Below are 21,355 nucleotides of genomic sequence, written 5' to 3'. Positions count from 1 at the left end.
GCTATCTAGGGAAATCTACCAAACCCAGAAATTTCTGAAAACTCGACACCTGGGGGAGTCGAGGAAGGTGTGGCTTGCGTGGATCCCCAATGTTTTTTTACCTAGAATCCCCTTTAAACCTCACATTTTGCTAAAATAAATCTTAGTTTCCTCACATTTCTGTGTGGGAAAGTTGTGGCATCACCATGCTGACACAACTTTCCCCCATGTCTCCTGATAAAAGTGGTACCTCTGCCTGTGTGGGTGGGCCAAGTGCCTGCGACTGAAGTGCCCAAAACCTATTGTGGAGAAATTAAAATGATCTATCACAAAACTACCTGGTTTTGCAAGGGATTCACCTGGGTCGCTCCCTGTAATCATCATTATAAAAGAACAACAGAATCTGAAACACGTATAAAATATGCCCCCAGGGGAGCGACCATTGACTAAGGCTTTGCTCACTCAACAATCAGCAACTAATCTCTGGTTATCCAGTGGTGTGTGTTCCTGCTCCACAATCGGCCCCACCTGCGATTGGGTAGCAGGAATACACTTCAAACAGGCACAGGGAATAGGAAAACCTCTTTCCTTCCGCCCTCTGTCTGTTTTACAAACACAACCCCCTCTTCTCCCTTCCCCAGGACGCAATGGTTACGTCCTTGGCACAGCAGCACCGCAGCCGAGGACATAACCATAATGTCCATGGCACCCAAGGGGTTTAAGGGCTTCCCCAGATATTAAACCTTGACTGGTAGCACTTTTCATACTTCTTAACCAACTAATAGAAAATACACCTACCTATTGCAGCAGAGTATATATCAGAAACGCTCACGGATGTTGCTTTGTGGCTCATTTATGCACATTGTGCATACAATGACCTCTGAGTGACTATTGAGAGCCCCTTTGGAAACAGCGCCTCTGTTCCATTAGCCAGGTAGCTAGGTTAGCTAGGTGTCAGCTACATCAAAGGCCTTGACTCCTGTTTGTCACAGAGTGGGCAGAAATTCCGCCCTTCTGGTTAGGCTAAAATTGCTCTGCAGGATGAAGGCAAGTTCATAAGTACCCATCAAGCTTCTGCAGGGAACAATTATCAATTGTCTTACCAAAATATCATCAGGGAAAATGTGCCGAACCACGTGTCCTTAATTGCAGTGTTTAATAATAAACGAAAATCCAGACATTATTTTTCCAGGATAAAATCAGTACAACATTCCAAAACTGTTAAAACTTGATTTAAGCCTTTCGATCTTAGTTTTCACATTAGTTTGAGCAGTTTAAGACAACTGTGGACTGCTATTAAATAAATACACAAATGCAAGCTTATTGTGTTGAGAAATGGTAATAACGTGGTCTAGACTAGAGCATCAGGCTGGACTGTCTGTCACATGTGCTAGCGAAATGTCACCATACTTAATTGCACTTTTAAAAGTTTACTTGTGGTCTTGCAGAGCTGGCTACAGCTTCTGGCGTACACCATGTGTTAAGCTTGCAGATGTTGGGTGGTTTGTTTTGGGTTTGAGTTGAGAGGAAATTGGTCGGCTTTATTTATTGTGCAGTGGGTATGCTGTGTGTATGTCTGTTTTGAAAGAGTTGCAATATCTGATTCTCAAAATGCATTTGGGCATAACACCTGTATGCGCAGCCAGTTATCTGTCCTGTTTTCTCTAATTACAGCACCCCAGCAGAACCGGCGTGTCACCCCTCCTGCAATTTCGCTGCGTTCCAAGTCTATGACCTCTGAGCTTGAAGAAATGGGTAAATGTCAGTTTGTTAATTGTGTTCTAATGTATTTGTCTCTCTTTGCTATGTTTCAAATAGACAAATTAGTATTTCATTTAGCATTTCTTTCTTCCATCTCTTGGCACGAAAAACATGCATTCGTGGAATGTGTTTCTGCAGATACACATGCTGTGCCTACTCTTCTGCCATCTCGTGTTGGTCTCGGACATTTGCAAATTGTTTTTCTTCAAAAAGTCTTTCGAGTCACAAGGTATAGTGACTCCTCCTATGAGTGGTAATGCGCATGGGCATCAACTCCATTTTTAATTGTTTTCTTCCGCCGCTGGGTTCAGATGTGTATCGCTAACGTGCGAGTCCACACCAATGCGATGCTCGTCGTGGGGCATTTTGGTTCTTCCACTACCTTTGGCAAGAGAGAATCCTGTTATGCAGCCATGTCATCTTTCATGGTTCCACTGGTGGGATCTCTTTGACGCCCTGTTCGGGATTTCACACCCCCTAGGCACTTCCCATGAGCATTTGTCCATGAGGATGCTCAGACCTTGATAGAAAAGACTCCCTTCAAGTATTGTCTGCAGTGCCATTTGAAGTACTCGTGGGTAGATCACCAACATCTTCGTGTCGCTGGAACATGACGTCCCTCCTCCTCCATCCTCTCTACCACCTCCTATTCCTCCTCCTCCACTGCCACTTCCACATAGGCACCTCTGCCATCGTCACCAAGGGAGCCCCCACACTATTTCTATGGGAGGGCAGTCCTGTGGACCCCTATATGACCAGGAGCCCCTGGTTGATTCCTGGGAATATTAAGGCGTGGTTCCCCCAGGTTACAGTGATCCATTTCTGTACCTACAAAGTTCTGCCCTCCTATTGACACTTTCTTTTACCATGACATTATCCATGGAATAGCCACCCTGCCCGTGCTCAAGGGCAAGTTAGAATCTGCCCAGGACACTTTTAATGACCCTGTGAAGGCCAGAGTGATTACTCAGAGGGTGTGTAAAAAATACAAACCCTCCCTGTCAGACCCACCTTACATTCGAGGTCAGCTCCCACCAGGCTCGTTGTTTGTTCATACTGCATGTAAATAAACAAAAGTCAAGGGACTGGAGATGCTTCGCTGCCCAACAAGGAGAGTGAACATATTCACACAGTGGATAAATAGGTGGCCACTCAATCGCCAACTACGTTGGTTTACTCTCCAGGTATGACAAGGTTCACTGGAATGAGATGGGGGATCGGAGCCAACTCCTCCTCCAGGATCAGAATAGGCAGAGTGCCCTTCAGTTAGTTGCAGAGGGTCAGAAAATCTCCAACACCACCATTAGGTGTTCACTAGAAGCGGTGGACTTGGCCATGTCTCTGGATGTTCTTAGCCTCATATACGGTTAGTAGGAACAGCTGCCCTGTCCCTGGCTTGTCAGATTTAGGGAGGATACTGATCTGTCTTCTCCGATACTAATTTGTGGCTTTACTTCACCAAGTCTAAACGTTTTAAAAATATTATCTCAGGCAAACTCCATATTCAGCTGCTCTTTAGAACGGCATAGAACCAGATCAACATCCTGAGCATCAAGAGGGAAACCACAAAAACTCTGTTTCTCTGGCTTTAAGCTAGAATTCTAGCAGGATCTGTTGAACCTGCCCTTTGATGGGGAATGTCTCTTTGGGCCGCAGGTTGAGCAGATACTAGAAAAGATCAAGAAGGACATGGACACAGCTAAGACAATTGGGGCTTTTTAGTCCCCATCGCCACACAGCTTCTTTCATAAGTCCCTGTTTCGTCACAGTGCCAAAGCCACCTCCCCAGAGGCTTCCACCTCATATCAGTTGCAGCAGCAGCAATAACAAGCTTCCCGAGGTTACTCTAGGCGTGTCTATAAAGGAAATAAATTCAAAGGCAGGTACATAGAGGTTACCGTAAAAGGTGCGGTGCCCACCAAACAGTGACTCCCTCTCCCTTCCCCCAGACCACATAACACCTGTCAGGGATTGACTACAAGGGTTCCTCACTCGCTGGAAAATCATCACCTCAGATCAATGGATCATTTCCAGTGTAGAGTAGGGATACTAATTGGGACTCACTGCTCCATATCACCAAAACATTCCCCCGCAAACAGTCTCTCCCCACAGAACATCAGCGCCTCCTCCAGAGGAAGTAAAGAAGCTCCTACTCAAAGGAGCCTCAGAGCCTGTACTGCCGCAGCAAAGGAGTCTACTCTCTGCACTTTTGAATACCCAAGAAAGATGGGTACCTCAGACCCATACTCGACTTCAGACCCCTCATCAAGTATATCCTTTTGGAGCACTTCCACATGGTCACTCTCCAGGACGTCAGTCCTCTGTTACAACAAGGCAACTTCATGACCGCTCTTGACCTGAAGGACGTCTATTTCCACATTCCGATCCACCCTGCACACATTCAAAACCTCAGGTTCGTGGTAAGTGGGCAGCACTTCCAGTTCAAAGTTCTGTCCTTTTGGGTAATTATCGCCCCCAGAGTTTTTATAAAGTGCCTTGCAGTAGTGGCTGCTCATCTCCGGAGAAGCTCCATCCATATCTTCTCATACTTCGAAGACTGGCTGATAAAGAGTGCAAGCAGACATCCTAAATCACCTTAGATTTGTAGGTAAGTCCCACCTCCAACCCTTTCAGATCCAGTCCTTTCTAGGTACAATTGTCAATTCAGTCACTGAGAGCGCTTATCCAAGCTCTGCATGGGTTCAAGCCTTCCGTCTCCTGCCTCTTTTTCATCCAAAGCGCTGCTGACAGTCAGAACAATAATGGGCCTCCTCTGCATGATGGCTTCCTGAATCACCATTGTTCCCCACACTCAATTGCATATTATCCACTTCAAGAGTGTCTGGCGGCACAATGGTCACAACCGATGAGTCAGTGGGAAGATCTAATGTTGAGTTTGGCGAGCATCCATCGCTCTCTACAGTGGTGAAACAGCGACAATCTTTTAAACAGCAGGCCTTTTCTAGACCCAGTTCCCCAAGTGGCCATTACCACGGATGCCTCTCTCACGGGCTGTGAGGTGCACTTGTGCTGGATATGACTGTTCAGGGCCTCTGGATAACCCTTCAACAGAGCATCAACATAAATTATCTCGAATTACTAGTAGTCCAATTCGCTATGAAAGCCTTCTTCTGCCACATACAGCACAAAACAGTCCTGATCAAAACAGACAACATGACTGCCATATACTACCTTAGGAAACAAGGAGCCACACATTCTCCCCACCTCTTGACCTTAGCACAGAGCATTTGGCGTTGGGCAATCCACCACAGAGTTCATCTGTTAATAGAGTACCTTCAGAGAGTGGACAGGGACTTTACATACCTCAGCAGGATGCAGCAACAAGTCTACTTTGAGAACTTGATGCTGAAGTCCTGTTCCCGAACTTCCAAGGTTGGGGCTTTCCAGGCGTAGAGCTGTTCTCAGCTGCCAAAAAGTCCAAATGCCCAAGCTTCGCCTCTAGGTTTCCGCACCCACAATCCATTGGCAGTGCACTATGGATTTGCTTACACTTTTCCCTTTCTCCCACTACTTTTGTATGTGGTAGAAAGGCTACGGAAAACCTCCCTCACCTTCATGCTTGTGGCTCCCACATGGGCCAGACAACAATGGTACACAACCCTTCTTGAGTTGCCACAAGATGCTGCCCAACTGGCCTGATCTTCTCACTCAACACCAGGGCACAGTCAGGCACCCCAATCTCAAGCAGCTCAACTTTTTGATTTCGTTTTGCATTTGACTTATGAATGTATGTCCATCCTCAAAGAGGCACACCATCCTGTACTCAAGCCTACTATGCTGCAAATTGAAAGAGGTTTGTTTACTACTGCCTACCCAAACACATAGAGCCACTAAATCCAACAGTGCAGGATATTGCTTTCTACCTGTTTCATTAACAAAATGTATGCCTCGCTTATACCCCCATTTGCTTACATTTGCTGCAGGTGCAGCATACCTACAGAACAGGGAAATCTCTTCACTATTCAGAGTCTACGTCATTAACGCCTTTATGGAAGGACTCAAGAGGGTTATCAACCCTAGATTACCCCCAACCTGTGTCTGGAATCTCAAAGTAGTCTTCACTAGGCTCATTGGTTCACCTTTTGAGCCCCTACATTCTTGCCCAATCTAGTTCCTATCTTGGAAAGTAGCGTTTCTAGTTGCAATCACTTGTGAGCGAGCTTCAAGCTCTCACGCTGGAAGTTCCCCTTTTCCAAGTTCAAGCTGACAGAGTAGTCCTTAGAACTAACCCAACGTTTCTACCCAATTTGGTCTCTCTTTTCCCCCTCAAACAGACAGTTGAGATGCAGTGTTATTCCCACACCCGGACTCAGTAGCAGAGAGAGCCCTTCACACATATATATCTAAAAAGGACCTTCATGGACCACATCCATATGACAAAACCGTCTCGAAAAATGCCAGTACTATTTATTGCCTACTCTAAACCACATCAAGGCCATGCCATTTCAAAGGCAGGGATAGCTCAATGGGTAGTCAAGTGCATTAAAATCTGCTGTGCCAAGGCCGAGAGACATCTCCCAGCTCCACCTAGGATGAATCCTACACGCAAGATGGCAGCCTCCAGTTTTGGGGGGGGGGTAAAATCCCCAAAACTGACATCTATGTGACAGCTACCTGGACGACCCCAGTCACGTTCACCAAATTCTACTGCATGGATTTGCTAGTACACCAACAAGCTCAAGTGAGCCAAGCTGTACTATGTATGCTTTTGCAACCCCTGCATCATCCTCTAGCTAACCACCGCCTAGTGGAGAACTGCTTCATAGTCTATGCACAGCATGTGTACCTACTGCTATACATGCCACAAACTGAGAATGTTACTTACCCTGTAAGCATCTGTTTGTGGCATGTAATGTTGTTGACTCACATGCACCCACCCTCCTCCCCAGAAGTCTTCGGTTGTTGCCAATGGTATACTTTACTTTACCTTTTTTTCTATATTTAATTATTTTTTCTTCTGTGCTTCATTACCACTCATAGGAGAAGTCACTGTACCTCGTGACTTGAAAGACATCTTCGAGGACACACCAGGTGCACATGTGCGAGCTCAAAACTAGATGGCAAGTAAACACTGCATGTGAATCTACAAAGAGATTCTAACAGGGTAACTAACATTTTCCATTTATATATTCAGAGATCGTTCACTGTGTTTTTTTCGTGGTTTTCCTCTTCATCCTAAGCATGTTGACTTGGTTTTGATCTTCTTTTCCTTTATAAAGAGTGGCAAAATCTGAAGTTTTCATGAGATACATTTTTAAAAGTTCATACTTGTTGAATTAAAGCCAGAACTTGGTATTGGAGGAGACAGAACAGAATCCTCCCTAAATCTGACGAGCCAGGGACAGGATAACTGTTCCTATTAGCCATATACTAGACTATTAATATTGAGATAGAGAAGGCCCTCAAAGCCAGAGATAAAAACAGTTGTTCATTGCTGACATCTTTGAAAACAAGGGCCCAGGATTAGGTGCTGCTACTTGTAAAGGAATCAGAGAACACATTTTCCAGCTCTTCCCACTGCCCTTTCCGGAAGCCATCAAACGTATCAATACTAGACCTGACTACAAATACACAAAATGTCTGTCAAGTAGAGGCAGCTGGCTCTCAATGGTAGGGCTCGCTCCAAGATGAGGATCAAAACATGGAGGTCCCGTTCTCTTAGAAGAGGACGTTATGCATTCCACACCTTATAGAAGGAGAATGCCAGTTCTTAATCAACATAGAGCAGGCATTTTTGCTTTGTCTCCAGAATATGTACCACCATATACATCTCCAGTCAATGGCATAGGAGCCTTGAAGGTCTCAAACATATCAGCCATAAACCTAGTATCTCGAATATGAATCCAACCATGCTAACATTTATCATTTTATAAACACTCAGAAAAACTCCATCGATAGCTTTGGTCGTCCCATTAGTTCAATTATTTTCAAATTTCATTAAAACCCTACACACTAAAGCAGGAAAAAAGGTGTAGAGCTTGTTATCAGGACTTTCCTAGGACTTTATATTTAAAAGGTATGTGTATAAAAAGTTTATCTCCATATCTTCTTTGATTGTCCTTGTTGGTTCGGAAAATAGGTTCATCGAACCTTTGTAACTCCTCGAGTTCAGCTGCCCCTATTAATTATTAGTTCAGTCTGCATAGAGACAAAAGACATAACTTCAAAGAGGCCATGATCCGAATCCCAACAAAGAGTCCTGGATCTTCATTTTTCAGGTTCCACACTGTTTTATTCATATGCTAATGAAGATGCCCATAACATAAAGGTTAAAGCAGACACTCTCAATCTAGCTGTCCCAAAAATGCAGAAGGAATTCTTCTATAGTAAGATTTACTCAACAGATGGTTGGAACCCCTTATATAAAGCACTGGCAACATAAACCATATTACCAGGGATGGCAGAAACATCAAACCAAAAGAAGAGAAGAAACCAACCCTCATCAGCACAAAGCAAGTCTTCCTGAAGCATTATAGGATTACTCTGTATTTCTCCACAAAAGCCAGTCACCCCATGGATAAATTGCACAATATGTTTTGCAATATCAGGGTTTAACAGCTGTCAGATGGGTCCTTGACGTTATTCTGATAGATACTTCTACTTGCAGAGTCCTCATCTCATTAATAGCCCCTTTGGAGTGGAGTGGTGTGGCTCACTGGTTAGAGGCGGCAGACCCTGAAGCAGAGAACGGCCTGGGACCAGGGTTCAATTCCCGACGCGGCAGGGTTGTGGACCAGTGTCAGCGGACTCGATAATTCTCGCCTCGGTGCCTACTCTAACCAGCGATCACACTCGGCAACTCTGGGCATTAGCTTGCCTCATCTCTACAACGGCCCCCCACATTCGCCGGGGATGCCTGGTTTCACCTTGGAGATTCCCAGTAGGGACCATCTCACAGGGATAGCCAGGACGGGTTCCCCAGCAGTCTACAGCGCCACGACGCCTCAGGGCAGCAGTGCGCTTTACAAGACACATACATTTTGTGCCAGACTGGATCTAGGAAAGGCGAAACAGCTCTCCTCTGCTGGTAGTTTGCACCATCTCCAGCTCCACTCTGGTGCCATACCGAATGTGACATTGCAGAACCTTATATGATACCACCCCAGTGTTATGAGGTAATTTCCTTTTTTTTCAGTGGCCTTGGACATGCATCCAGAGATGCTCTCTTCTGGAAATTTGACTTTTTGCAAAGCCCTTATTAGTGAAAATGGCTTCTACAAAAAGTGCAGGATCTTGTAAATGTGGTTCCTGCCTTTCTCTGGGATTGTTTTCGGACCCCCATGACATCTGCCCTTGGAGTATGGAGCTCGCTATTGCTCCAGATATTCTTATTGTCATGGCTTTATGCATTTGATGCCTATTAGGAACTAGAAGGGGAATTCTTGTACATCTTGAGGCTGTGGTGATCAAGGAGTCATCAACTGTTCTGGTGCCATTCTATAGACAGGTACAGATGGATGGCTTTGTTTCGGAAAAATTGTTTCTGCATCAAGTTTATGTAATGGAGAATTCTTATTCATCATATCGATGTCGCTACTCACCATGGAGCAGTCCTTCTGGTTCCGTGACTGAGACTTCAATATCTCCTGGACCTGTCTTCTGTTCTGGAGGATATGAGTTTGGCACTAGTGCCCAGCTCCATGTCCCATGCTGCTAAACAGTTTTGCTTGAGCAGTACTGCTGTGCACCAGTAGGTGGCTGTGCGTGGTGTTGGTGTCGTCCACATTGGAAGTAACATGAGCGCCACATATATGAGTGTCACTCTGGCGCGCAGATGTTAGTTCTTTTGTTTCCGTGCCAGTCAGCCCAGATCCAGAGTGAGCTACACCCAGTCAATATATGTCTGCCTTTTTTGACTTTTAGTTGAAGTTTTTTGAGACTTATCTCCTGGTGTTACAGGGATGTCAACCAGGAAGGCTGGATTGAAGCCCTGCAGCGCCTTCCATCGGCAAATGTCTGTGACCGACCCGCACTACGTCTGTCTTTGGTGCCTTAAGCGCAACGCCAAGACCTGCATCGATTGTCACACCACACACCCCAAGGCTTGAGGGAGAAATTTTGTGAGCTCCTTGCCACTTGAAGTGCAACACTGCAATGGTCTCGATCCAGGTCAAGAGGAAGTTCCCGGGATCAGTCGCGAGCCATCCTTGCCCCAGTATTGGAACTTTCATAGATTCCCATGCTTTGTATCATTCCCCGTCGTCGGACTGGGAGTCTCGGTAATAAAAATTATCATAGTAGTAGGTACAAAAGAGAAAGGAAAGGCCTAGGCCTCATTCCCTTTTGTAACATATCAGCCTCTTTTTGTAAAAGAGACCAAACTCTAGGCGTCAGCCAATCAGAAGAGCCTCACCCTTAGAACCTTCCTGAAGGAACCTCAGAGCCTCAGATTTTCTACCGCACGTTGTGCTAGGGAGTCTCCATTGAGCTCTGCTCTATTTCTACTCTTTTGAACTCATTTATATAGATATTTCTCAAGTTTTTTCTTCAGATTCTTCAGGAAACACCTTTCTTCATCAAGATGGCAGAAGTTGAGAAGAAAAAAGCCCTTTTTAAACCCTGCTCCACCTGTGGTAAGAAGAGGCTGTTTGTGGAAGACAAACACAAGGATTGCATTTACTGCCTGTACCCTGATCACAAGGCAGAGGACTGTCGAATTTGCCGCACTCTCTCCACCAAAACCTTGAGAGATCGTGCTGGACGGCTTCTGACATGGTTGCAGAGGCAGAAGGAGAGGAAACATGGAGTTTCCAGTGATGAGGAGGAATCAGTGTCCTGCGCTTCTTCTAAAAGGTCAGTGAAAAGGGGTAGAGGTTCCCCCTCTTCCTCTATTGGGCGCCCCTCTAAGGCTTCAAGGAAGACCCCCAGTGAGTCTGATGGCCGGGGTTCAGGAGGTTCCCCCCACCGCAGTGGGTCGGGCAAGACGGAATTGGTTTCGCCTCCTAAGGGTGAGAAGACAGACCCAGCCTTCAAGAAACCCTCTTCACATTCTTCTGAGAGGAGTTCCAAGTCCTCTACGACGAAGACATCGTCGACGGTGGCTCCGTCGACGACGAACATGAAGCCCAAGATCCAATTGGTTCCCTCGACGGGCTCGTCGACGGGAGCGTCGACGGCTAAGGCGCCGTCGTCGTCGAAGAAGACCTCGACGACTGCAGCGTCGACGGACAGTATGCCGACGACATCGTCGACGAAGGTGAAGACATCGTCGACGAAGAAGCCGTCGACGGTGGTGGTGACGACGGCGAGGTCGACGACGACGTCTTCGACGACGACGTCATGTCGTCGACGAGTGCTTCAACGACGACAACGATTTCTACATCGACGGCGGGCTCGTCGTCGGTGGCGTCGACGACGACTTCCTCCATTCCTATCTCGTCGACGAGGATTTCACCGGCACCGACGGAGCAGCCTACAATATTGGCTGCAGAGAGGAGGGTAACGATTTCTCTTACGAGGATCACGCCTGAAATGACGTCCCCAAGAAGAGTGCCGTCATTGCCTCCCACACTGTTGCTAGACCAGGAGGACTCTGAGGGAGACGGTCAGGATGGCTTTGATTATGCGAATAGCCCTTCGCAACTACTCATTAAAAGTCAAGAAACTGACTCGGAGGAAGCGTATGAACAGGGTGGCGGTTACTACCCACAAACTGATGAGCCAAGGGAATATGAATCACAGGGCATGGTTTCAGTCCCGACGTCCTTCCTACATGACCTGCACAAGATGTTGCATGACTATAAATCCAAGGCTGAGCGCCCAGCTCCGAGAAGATCTGTTCCATCAACTCCAGTTAGGGACCACTCTTTAATTGTCCCACCTATGCACCCGGTGCAGTCTCCTCTTCAACCACAGCGGCCACTGCCCCACACTCCGTCTGATCCAGCAGATGATCCGGATAGGGATCATAATAATGACACGGATGTGTCTTCCGATAATCGTCCGGACTCGGATCAGGATGGTGACGAGTACAATGATTACGTCCACCCGGATCAGGCATCGCCACACCAGGACCTAGGCGATTCTCCTCCTGCTGACATTGGTAGTTTTCACCAACTGATGGACCGTGCAGCCGGCCGATTTAAGTTGGTCTTGCCTGCGCAAACAACGGATTGTTTCTTGTATGACTTTAAAGACACTCACCGTAAGTCTACGAGGTCCATTCCGATTGTGGACCATATATGGGAGGAAGGGTTAAAGACCATGAAAAACCCAGCCACGGTAGTCCCTGTGCTACCGCGCCTTGACAAAAAGTATAAAGCGCCGGAGGATGGACCGGCTGCCCTGACAGGTCATCCCAGGCCGGACTCTGTAATCTCACAGGCAGCGCAAGGAAGTCACGGAACCCTTCGGCACCCTTAACTGCCCCTCCTGATAAGGATGGACGTCGGTTGGATAGCACAGGCAAGAGATTTTCATCCATCGCTAGCCTTCTGGTGCGCGCAGCCAATGCTTTGGCGATACTGGGACGATATGATCGCCAGTTGTGGTGCGATATAGCTCCCTATTTGGATCAACTTCCCCCAGAATCGGGGCTGGAAGCCAAGAAGACCTTGCAAGAAGGTGAAGCGGTCTCCATGGAGATCACAGATTGTGCCATGGACATTGCCACTACGTCCTTTAGAGCTTTGGCAGGAGCGGCAGTGTTAAGGCGCCAGGGGTGGCTAAAAGCGACGTGGTTTAGACCAGAAATCCAAAATAAGGTCCTGGATCTTCCTTTTGATGGCGATGCACTCTTCGGCAAACTAATCGACGACACACTTCAAGAGATAAAAAAGGACACAGAGACGGCTAGATCGTTGGGAACGCTCCAGTACCGCAAAACTCCGTTTAGGGGCACAAGAGGCAGAGGTGGCACTTACAGAGGCGCATACCAACAACAGCGCTACTCTTCGACCAGCTCTGGATACCAACCGAATCGCCAACCCTACCAACAGAGACAGGGCCAGTCTTCTGGTTATACACGACCATACAATAAGGGCAAGCAGGCTGCCCGTGGACGGGACTCATCTAAACGCCAATAGCGGCCTCCTGGCTCTGCCTACTGTTCCCTCCTCCAAGAGATCATCAGTTGGAGGCAGGGTGTCAAAATTCCTTCTGAATTGGTCCCAAATTACATCGGACCGTTGGGTGCTCAACATAATCAAACGAGGACATACTTTAGAGTTTACGGAAGTCCCTCCACCCAGACCTCCATCAGCCATACCATCGCGTCATCTTCATCTCCTACGACTAGAGGTTCAACAGATGCTCCGCAAGGGAGCGGTGGAACCGGTCCCCTCCACTCAACGGGGCCAGGGCTTCTACTCCAGGTTCTTCCTGGTGAGGAAAACGCGAGAGAAATGGCGTCCCATCCTCGACCTCAGGGAGCTAAATGCCTATCTCATCTCCCTATCCTTCAGGATGGTATCCCTGCAGGATGTCTTGAAGATGATCAACCCGGGGGATTATATGGCCACACTCGATCTGGAGGACGCGTACTTCCATGTCCCGATTCACCCAGCGCACAGAAGGTTCCTGCGCTTCACAGTAGCCAAGAGCCATTTTCAATTCAGAGTCTTGCCGTTCGGCCTTCGCTCTGCTCCAAGGATTTTTACGAAGGTGCTGGCACCTGTCGCAGCATTCCTGCGAAAACATCACTTCCAGGTCTTCCCTTACCTGGACGATTGGTTACTGATGGCCCCAACCAAAACATTAGCGCAGGACGCGGTGCAGGCTTGCACCACTCTGTTCCACAATCTGGGTCTCACCTTGAACAGAGACAAGTCAACGCTGCTGCCGTCACAGAGAGCTCGGTTCCTCGGAGCAATGCTGGATTCACAGCTTTCCAAAGCCTTTCCGACTCAAGAGAGAATTCAGAAACTGCAGACACTAGCAGGAAACCTTCAAAGAAAAAAGTGTCTTTCTGTACGCAGCTACAAGTCGCTGCTGGGGGTAATGTCATCCCGTATCCCCCTGATCCCGCACTGCAGGCTCCGGATGCGCCCCCTGCAGGAGCAACTGGACCTCCAGTGGCAACAAGTGCACGGATCGTTCGACGACAAAGTGCTGGTCACTCGAAACATGAAAGATGCAGTGCGTTGGTGGTCAAATCAACAGAACTTATGCCGAGGTCTATCCTTCGCAAGCGTTCCTTCACCTCACGTACTGACGACGGATGCGTCATTGGAGGGATGGGGAGCCGTGATGCAGGACCTGCAGGTCAGCGGCCATTGGTCCCCAAGCGACCAAAAGTTACACATCAACCTGTTGGAGCTGAGAGCAATAAGGCTGGCCCTTCAAGCCTTTCTTCCGCGTCTCCGGGGTTCACAGGTGCTAGTCAGGACAGACAACACCACGGCTATGCATTATGTGAACAAGGAGGGAGGGACCAGATCACTTCCCTTGTCACGAGAGGCTCAGCAGGTTCTGGAATGGACGATTCTTCACGGAATTTCTCTGAGGGCAGAGCACTTACCAGGAGTGCTCAACGAAGGCGCAGACAGACTGAGCAGACTCACCTCAGTCACTCACGAGTGGGAGCTGAAGCAACAAGTTCTGGATCTAATCTTTCAGCAATGGGGCACACCAGAGGTGGACCTTTTTGCAACTCCAACCAACAGAAAGTGTCCAGCCTACGCCAGCAGGTTCCATCACCAAGACTCGTTGGGCAATGCCCTGTCGATAGCCTGGACGGGGAGATTCCTCTATGCATTTCCACCGATCCCCCTGCTTCCTCGACTCATCAGGAAGATGAAAACGGAACCATGCAGACTCATCCTAATAGCCCCGGCATGGCCAAGACAATTCTGGTACACCGAACTACATCTGCTATCGCTGGTACCTCCAATAACACTAGAGGACGTTCCGGATCTCTTGGCAATGTCCGGAGGGCAAGTTTGGCATCCAGACCCAAGGTCGTTGCACCTGACCGCATGGCTCCTGACCAGCGAGAATACATGAATGTCCCACTTTCCACGGAGGTCAAGGACATCCTTTCTCAGGCGAGGGCTCCGTCCACGAACAAAACATACAGATTAAAGTGGAAGAGATTTTGTATTTGGTGCAATAAAGAAAAGATTGATCCTTTCATGTCACAACCTCATCAGCTCCTGCCTTACCTACTCTCGCTAGCTAAGTCTAATCTGTCCCATTCTACCATCAAGGTTCATTTAGCGGCGTTTTCGAGATTCAGAAGGGCAGACTCGGGTCCTTCTTTGTGGTCTGCGAGAATTGTCAAACAATTCCTCAAAGGCCTGTTCAGGGTTTATCCACCAGTACGATCTCCTCCTCCAACGTGGCATCTGAACTTAGTCCTGGCTCAGCTAATGAAAGGACCTTTTGAGCCGATTCACCGCTCAGAACTAAAATTCTTATCGTGGAAGTTAGCTCTACTCTTGGCCCTCACGTCAGCGAGGCGAGTAGGGGAAATACAACCCTGACTATCCAAGAACCATTTTTACAATTCAAAAAGGACACTACCATCTTAAGGACGAACCCAAAGTTCATTCCAAAAGTTCCCACTGACTTTCATCTAAATGAACCAGTCATACTAAAGACATTTTTTCCGAACCCAGTCACTCCAGCAGAAAAGACATTGCACACTCTGGATTTGCAACGATGCCTAAAGTTCTACATAGACCGCACCAAGGACTTTAGGAAATCTTCGCAATTATTCATTGCCTTCGGCGGTCCGAACAAGGGTCTTCCTCTGTCCAAACAGGGGATCTCGAGATGGATTTCAAGTGCCATTCTGCATTGCCACCAGTTAGCAGGAAAACCTCTGGTGGGCAACATCCGCGCTCACTCGACAAGGTCGGTGGCTTCTTCTTCGGCCCTCTTTGCGGGGGTACATGTCAAGGACATCTGCAGGGCTGCTACCTGGAGCAGAGTACACACGTTCACTAAGCATTACTGCTTAGAATCCTTGCAGCAGGATGATGCGGCTGTGGGCCAAGCTGTCCTGAGGAACCTCTTCAAGTGATGGGTGAGCTTTCCTTTCTATCCCACCTTCCATGGGTGACACATTTTGTAATTTCTTGCTAACGTGATAATGTACTGCTTTACAAAATGTGTTTATGATGTTTTACTGCTTGCTATTCTGATACAAAGCATGGGAATCTATGAAAGTTCCAATACTGGGGCAAGAAAACAAGTTACTTACCTGTAACTTTGGTTCCCCAGTATTGGTAACTTTCATAGATTCCCATGCGCCCACCCACCTCCCCGGGGAAAGCTCAGCCTTCAGCAGGTATGGTGTCTAGCACTCTACGGCTACGAAAATCTGAGGCTCTGAGGTTCCTTCAGGAAGGTTCTACGGGTGAGGCTCTTCTGATTGGCTGACGCCTAGAGTTTGGTCTCTTTTACAAAAAGAGGCTGATATGTTACAAAAGGGAATGAGGCCTAGGCCTTTCCTTTCTCTTTTGTACCTACTACTATGATAATTTTTATTACCGAGACTCCCAGTCCGACGACGGGGAATGATACAAAGCATGGGAATCTATGAAAGTTACCAATACTGGGGAACCAAAGTTACAGGTAAGTAACTTGTTTTCATCTTTGTCGCAGTCAAGTCGTACCACTCTAGTAAGTCCCACAAAAAGAAGAAGAGCAAAGAGCCAAAGAGATCTTTGACTTCATCACATCCGTCAAAGTAATCAGGCAAGACGAGGAAGCGTTGTTGCTCGAGGTCTGGCTCTATCGTTGAGCCTGCGCATTGGAGTTTCCAGGAGCTGAAGCAACCCCTGCCCAAATCTGAGAATTCTATGAGGCCATGCACCTCATATTTGGGCGGCCGGTCCCAGCTGGAGCGCTTTCGGGACCCTTGAGTTCAGAGGGGGCCCTACTGATTTACTGCCGGCATGTCCGCCCTTTGCGCCTGAATCTGGACCAGTACCGTCGTGCCCCCTCGACTTTCCCCCAACGCTAATCCCATTGTCGACACTCCTTGCACCAACCAATTATTTTCCGTGACTCCAACACGGAATTGGAGGTGGGGTCGCCCGACTCCAAATCTGGCGTGGAGGGAATGGTGTACGAAAGTGCCTTTTTTGACATGGTCACCCCCACTTTTTGCCCTGGAACTGATGCTACTTGACTGTAAGTGCACTGCGGCCCTACTAATCAGGCGCCTGTGCTCTTTCCATTGAAACAAGGTAAATGCCTAATTTTACCACAGTTAGCAAGGCCTTTAGCACCCCGTAGGTCCCTAGTAAATTGTACCCCTAGTACCCAGGCAGTGGTACCTAAACAGGGTCCCTATGGGCTGCAGCATTTATTATGCCACCTTAAGGGACCCACACTAACACTGCATGCAGACTGCTATTGTAGGATGTGTGAAATGGTCAAGCCATTTTGATAACACAACATGGCACACTCCCTGTGTGCCATGCCAAGGTACACTGCATATACTTATGGTAAGTAACTCCTACAGCAGGCCTTAGAGCCTTAAGATGGGGGTCCATTATATTTAGACTATCCTGTTTTAGGATTAAACCTATAATAACTGATAAAACCGCACCAAAAGGAAAATAGCACCCATCAGTGTAAACATATAAACACTGAAAAAACACCTTCACAACCACAAACTAAATGCCATTCAAAGAAAGGAAAAGGTGATTGAAGGGGTAGTTTTTAAGGGGGCCACTAAAATGTAATTTTGTTATAGAAGGCAGCAGCAAGAAAGACTGAGCTAATATTATTCTACTTGAGTTTTGTTGTTTAGGGATGTCACTAAAATATTGATCCTTTTTTCCTTCAGTTTTGTGGTCTTTTATCTAAAGAGGCAGGGTTTAGAATCATGTTTTAGGTCTCATTTATGTATTTTATCAACTGAAGTGAATCAGGAAATATCAAAATCATATTTGATATTTTGGCTATGTTTGATTCTTGCACTGATAGGTCAACAAAATATCTTTCTTTTTTGATGATAAAGTCAAAGCTATCTATAGATCTTTCCCCCAAGAAAACAACATCCTTATGTCTTCAGTTATGAAGAATCATTCACTTGTACCTTTGCTGACGAATTTTAAACCAGTAACCTGTGAACAGGTGTCAAAAGTTATGGTCAAAATTAAATCTGGCTCTCCTGCTGATCCTCTCTTGTTCCCGGATCTATAGGAAAATAGCCTCACGGCTGACACCGAGGTTAACAGAGAATTTTAATATGTCCCTGGAACAAGCTGTTGTACCAAGTAACTGGAAGATAGCGCAAGTTAGACCCATCCTAAAGAAGCCCACATTAGATGCCAACAAACTTGGCAACTACAACCCCATTTCACTTCTGCCATATTTCGGTAAAGCTCTAGAGGCCCTGGTAAATAAACAACTAACTAATCACTTAGAAAGCCATAAGCTTCTTGATTCCTCTCAATCAGGGTTTCGAGCGCCACAAAGCACCGAATCTGCAGTAGTTGAAATGGTTGCTAACATCATGCGGGCCTTGGACAAAAAAGAATCAGCTATGCTGGTTCTTTTAGATTTGTTACAGCGACTCTGGGAGATGGGGGTCCGAGGGAAGGCCCACGACTAGTTTAACAACTATCTAAAGGATCGTTTCACCACCATCCACCTAGGCTCACAGGCTGCATGTAGCAGACCAGTATGTATTGGAGTTCCCCATGGATCTATCTTGAGCCCTTTGCTCTTCAATCTGTATGTCACCCCACTGGCCAAGATAATTAGGTCCTACGGGTTGGAGGCCGTCTCGTATGCAGACGATACCTAGCTGCTGATCACTTTTGGCCCAGACCCAACTGATACAATGATCCAGTTTAAAAACTGTATGACCCACATTGACAGTTGGATGGGCCAAAATAAGTTACAGGTAAAGAACAGCAAAACCGAGATCATTCTGTTCGGCAAGGCCGAAGATCATTGGTCAAGCAGCTGGTGGCCTCAGACACTCGGCCCCTGTCCAACTCCAAAACAAACTGTCTGCAATTTGGGAATTACCATCGATAATAAGCTTTCCATGAAAGCACATGTGAATCGTGTACTGGGCACCTGCTTTGCCATTTTACGGAAATTACGGAAAATCTTCAAATGGCTACCAATTGAAACCCGGAAGCCTCATTGTTAGTCGCATGGACTATGGAAACGCCTTATTGGCCTCCATAAATGAAGATCTTTTTTCCAAACTACAGATTCTGCAGAACACGGCAGCCCGCTTAATCCTGGATTTGCCTCTTAGGTCGCCATCCGTCCCCAACTTGAAGCTTCTTCATTGGCTTCCAATCAGGAAGAGAGGGCAGTATAAAATCTTGTGCCTAACACATAAAAGCTTTTATAGCACCGGCCCTGGTAATTTTGGGAAAAAACTGAAAAAATACCAACCCGTCAGAACTCTTAGATCTAGTTCTAAACTCCTCTTACTTCCCCTGCGGGTTCGCACTGTGCATAACGGTGGACGATCTTTTTCCTATCTTGCCCCTCATTTTTGGAACAAGCTTCCGCCCCACCTTACGTCCATCCCAGTCAATCGACGTTTCTGTAGTGAACTAAAATCATGGCTGTTCTCTAAGTGAAATGAGACAGAACTCAGCTAGTTGAAGGGTCTGCAAGCGCCTTGAGACCTAACAGTGATATGTGTGCTATGCAAGATTTTTTTACTTTGACTTTGATAGGTAAAATGGCTGATTTCATAAGAATCTTTCCCAGTATGTACCATCATATCACCCACTTACAGAGAATGGGTTAAACTATTTGATACATCCACCCCCTTTTCTAGCGAGTCAGTATTGATAACAGGTGAGTTGCTTTAAACATTCAAGGTGTAGTGATAGGTAAATGTGAAAAAAGTGTTGTCACCAAGCATCTGGGATAGTGGTGAAAACATGACCAGACGTTTGGAGAACATTGAATGCAGTGTCACTTGGAATGCTGCTGCAAAAAATTATTACGAATTTCAACAAATATTGGGGAGATATTATTTGTATTTGCATTAATTCAGCTACGTATATAGTTGTTTGATGACCCGTCAAAATTGATACCTGAGCTGAAGTGTTTCCCTCTGAGAGATGCTTGCCACTTGCTAGAATGAATGCTTCAGAGTTAATGAAAAATGCTATTGACTTTGTAATCCATTCTGGTGCACTCTTTCATTATGCACGGGAACTAAAACGCAAATATTTCTAATTTTGTGCTTTATGTGGCATCAAAGAAACAACCCATAATTCCATGTTAGAATTTTTGCAACTTGGTAAGCAAAGAAATGTTGAGAAATTCAGGAAATGTTTACTGTGCATGAGAAATGACTGGCAATGATGCATAGAAATGTCTCTTCACCAACCATGCCATTTGAAGTCAATGAAGCCGTCCGTAAATGGGAATTTTCTCCGGACTTTGTAAAGTACTACTACATTTTTGACCACTTCAATGACTGAGGGCATATGTGCCCAGTTCCATGCATATGTTGCAGAACCTGTCCCGGAGAATCACAATCTGCAGGTGCACCAGTATTGGCATGGAAAGCTATTCCAGTGGCCAGAGTTAGTAAATTGTAAACTGGCCGTTTTGGCGTTGCTCCTCTCAGGTGCCAATGTTGAGAGGGCCTTATTACAGATAAATGTTTACTTGGGAAGAAAAGAGCCAGCGTACATGATCAAAGAATCACTAAAGAAATTTTTGCATGGTCCACTACAATAAGTTTGATTTGAAAACATGTATTTGGACCTCATATACCCTTTACCCACACTGTCTATACACTTGCACTATCAGTGCAGAAAGCAAGCAATAATAACTGCAAAACATTCCATAAACACCAAAAAGCACTGTTTCTGTTGTTTAAATGGTGCAAAAATCTGTATCCACAGATAACCACTGTTGAGAACACTAAAAAAAACCTCACAAGAATTTACCCAAAATAGAACTTAAAAATAGGAAAGCCCAATTATATTATATGTGAGGGCACATCTGCATGATCAGATAGGTCCTTGTGATGTCTAGTTCCATTACTATATGTTGCAACTGTTCAGGCAACCATATTAAGGACATGTCCGTGGCACTGGTCATCACGAGTTACCCAGCTACATGATCCCTTCACTAAAACCAATTGTGTTTGGTATCAAACACCTTGTTTTAATAAATCTATACTGATGCCCGTACTAACTTTATTATGGTATGCAGCCACAGGGCACCTTAGAAGTAATCCCTGAAAACCTACTTGTCCTCTGGTGTACTGACTGACTAGTATATTCCAGCATGTTACCATAGACAAGTTTCTGACCCCCTGTAGGTAAGAGCCCATGCTTTCTATTGTGGTCAGAAAAATGCTAAAGTTAGGAGTCCTATCTTTACTACTCCTAAACTGAGAAAATCCTAACTTTTTAAGACTTTCGGTAATCACAGAAGGCATTTAGGAGACCTAAAGTTAGGACTCCTGACTTCTGTGAATACCAAAATGAGTAAGTGCCTTCTGTGAATACCAAAATGAGTAAGTGCCTCCTGTGAATACCAAAATGGTAGTAAGTTTAGGACTTTGTCTTAAGATAGTTCTGTGAATTGGGCCCTAGTTAGTCAGAAGGCATTTCACATAAGGTGTGCTACCTGAAATGGACAGCCAAGGACGGGTTTCACCATTTTGAATTTGATGCAACTAGGGACTCTGAGTCAGGTT

The 21,355-nt window shown here is 46.3% G+C and overlaps 1 protein-coding gene across 1 annotated transcript in view; it reads left to right on the top strand.

The window, feature by feature from the left end:
- The window catches only part of SHANK1 (SH3 and multiple ankyrin repeat domains 1), a 1,619,594-nt gene that overhangs the window by 1,343,070 nt on the left and 255,169 nt on the right, over window positions 1–21,355 (top strand). The window contains exon 17 of the mRNA XM_086930109.1: window positions 1,654–1,734. Within this exon, the coding sequence (XP_086786235.1) occupies window positions 1,654–1,734 (81 nt within the window). The remainder of the gene's footprint in view (window positions 1–1,653; window positions 1,735–21,355) is intronic.

This window comes from Lissotriton vulgaris, chromosome 7, assembly GCF_964263255.1.
Source record: "Lissotriton vulgaris chromosome 7, aLisVul1.2, whole genome shotgun sequence".
Taxonomy (NCBI): domain Eukaryota; kingdom Metazoa; phylum Chordata; class Amphibia; order Caudata; family Salamandridae; genus Lissotriton; species Lissotriton vulgaris.
Note: the sequence above shows the minus strand (reverse complement) of the source record. Positions and strands in the feature narration are given on the sequence as shown.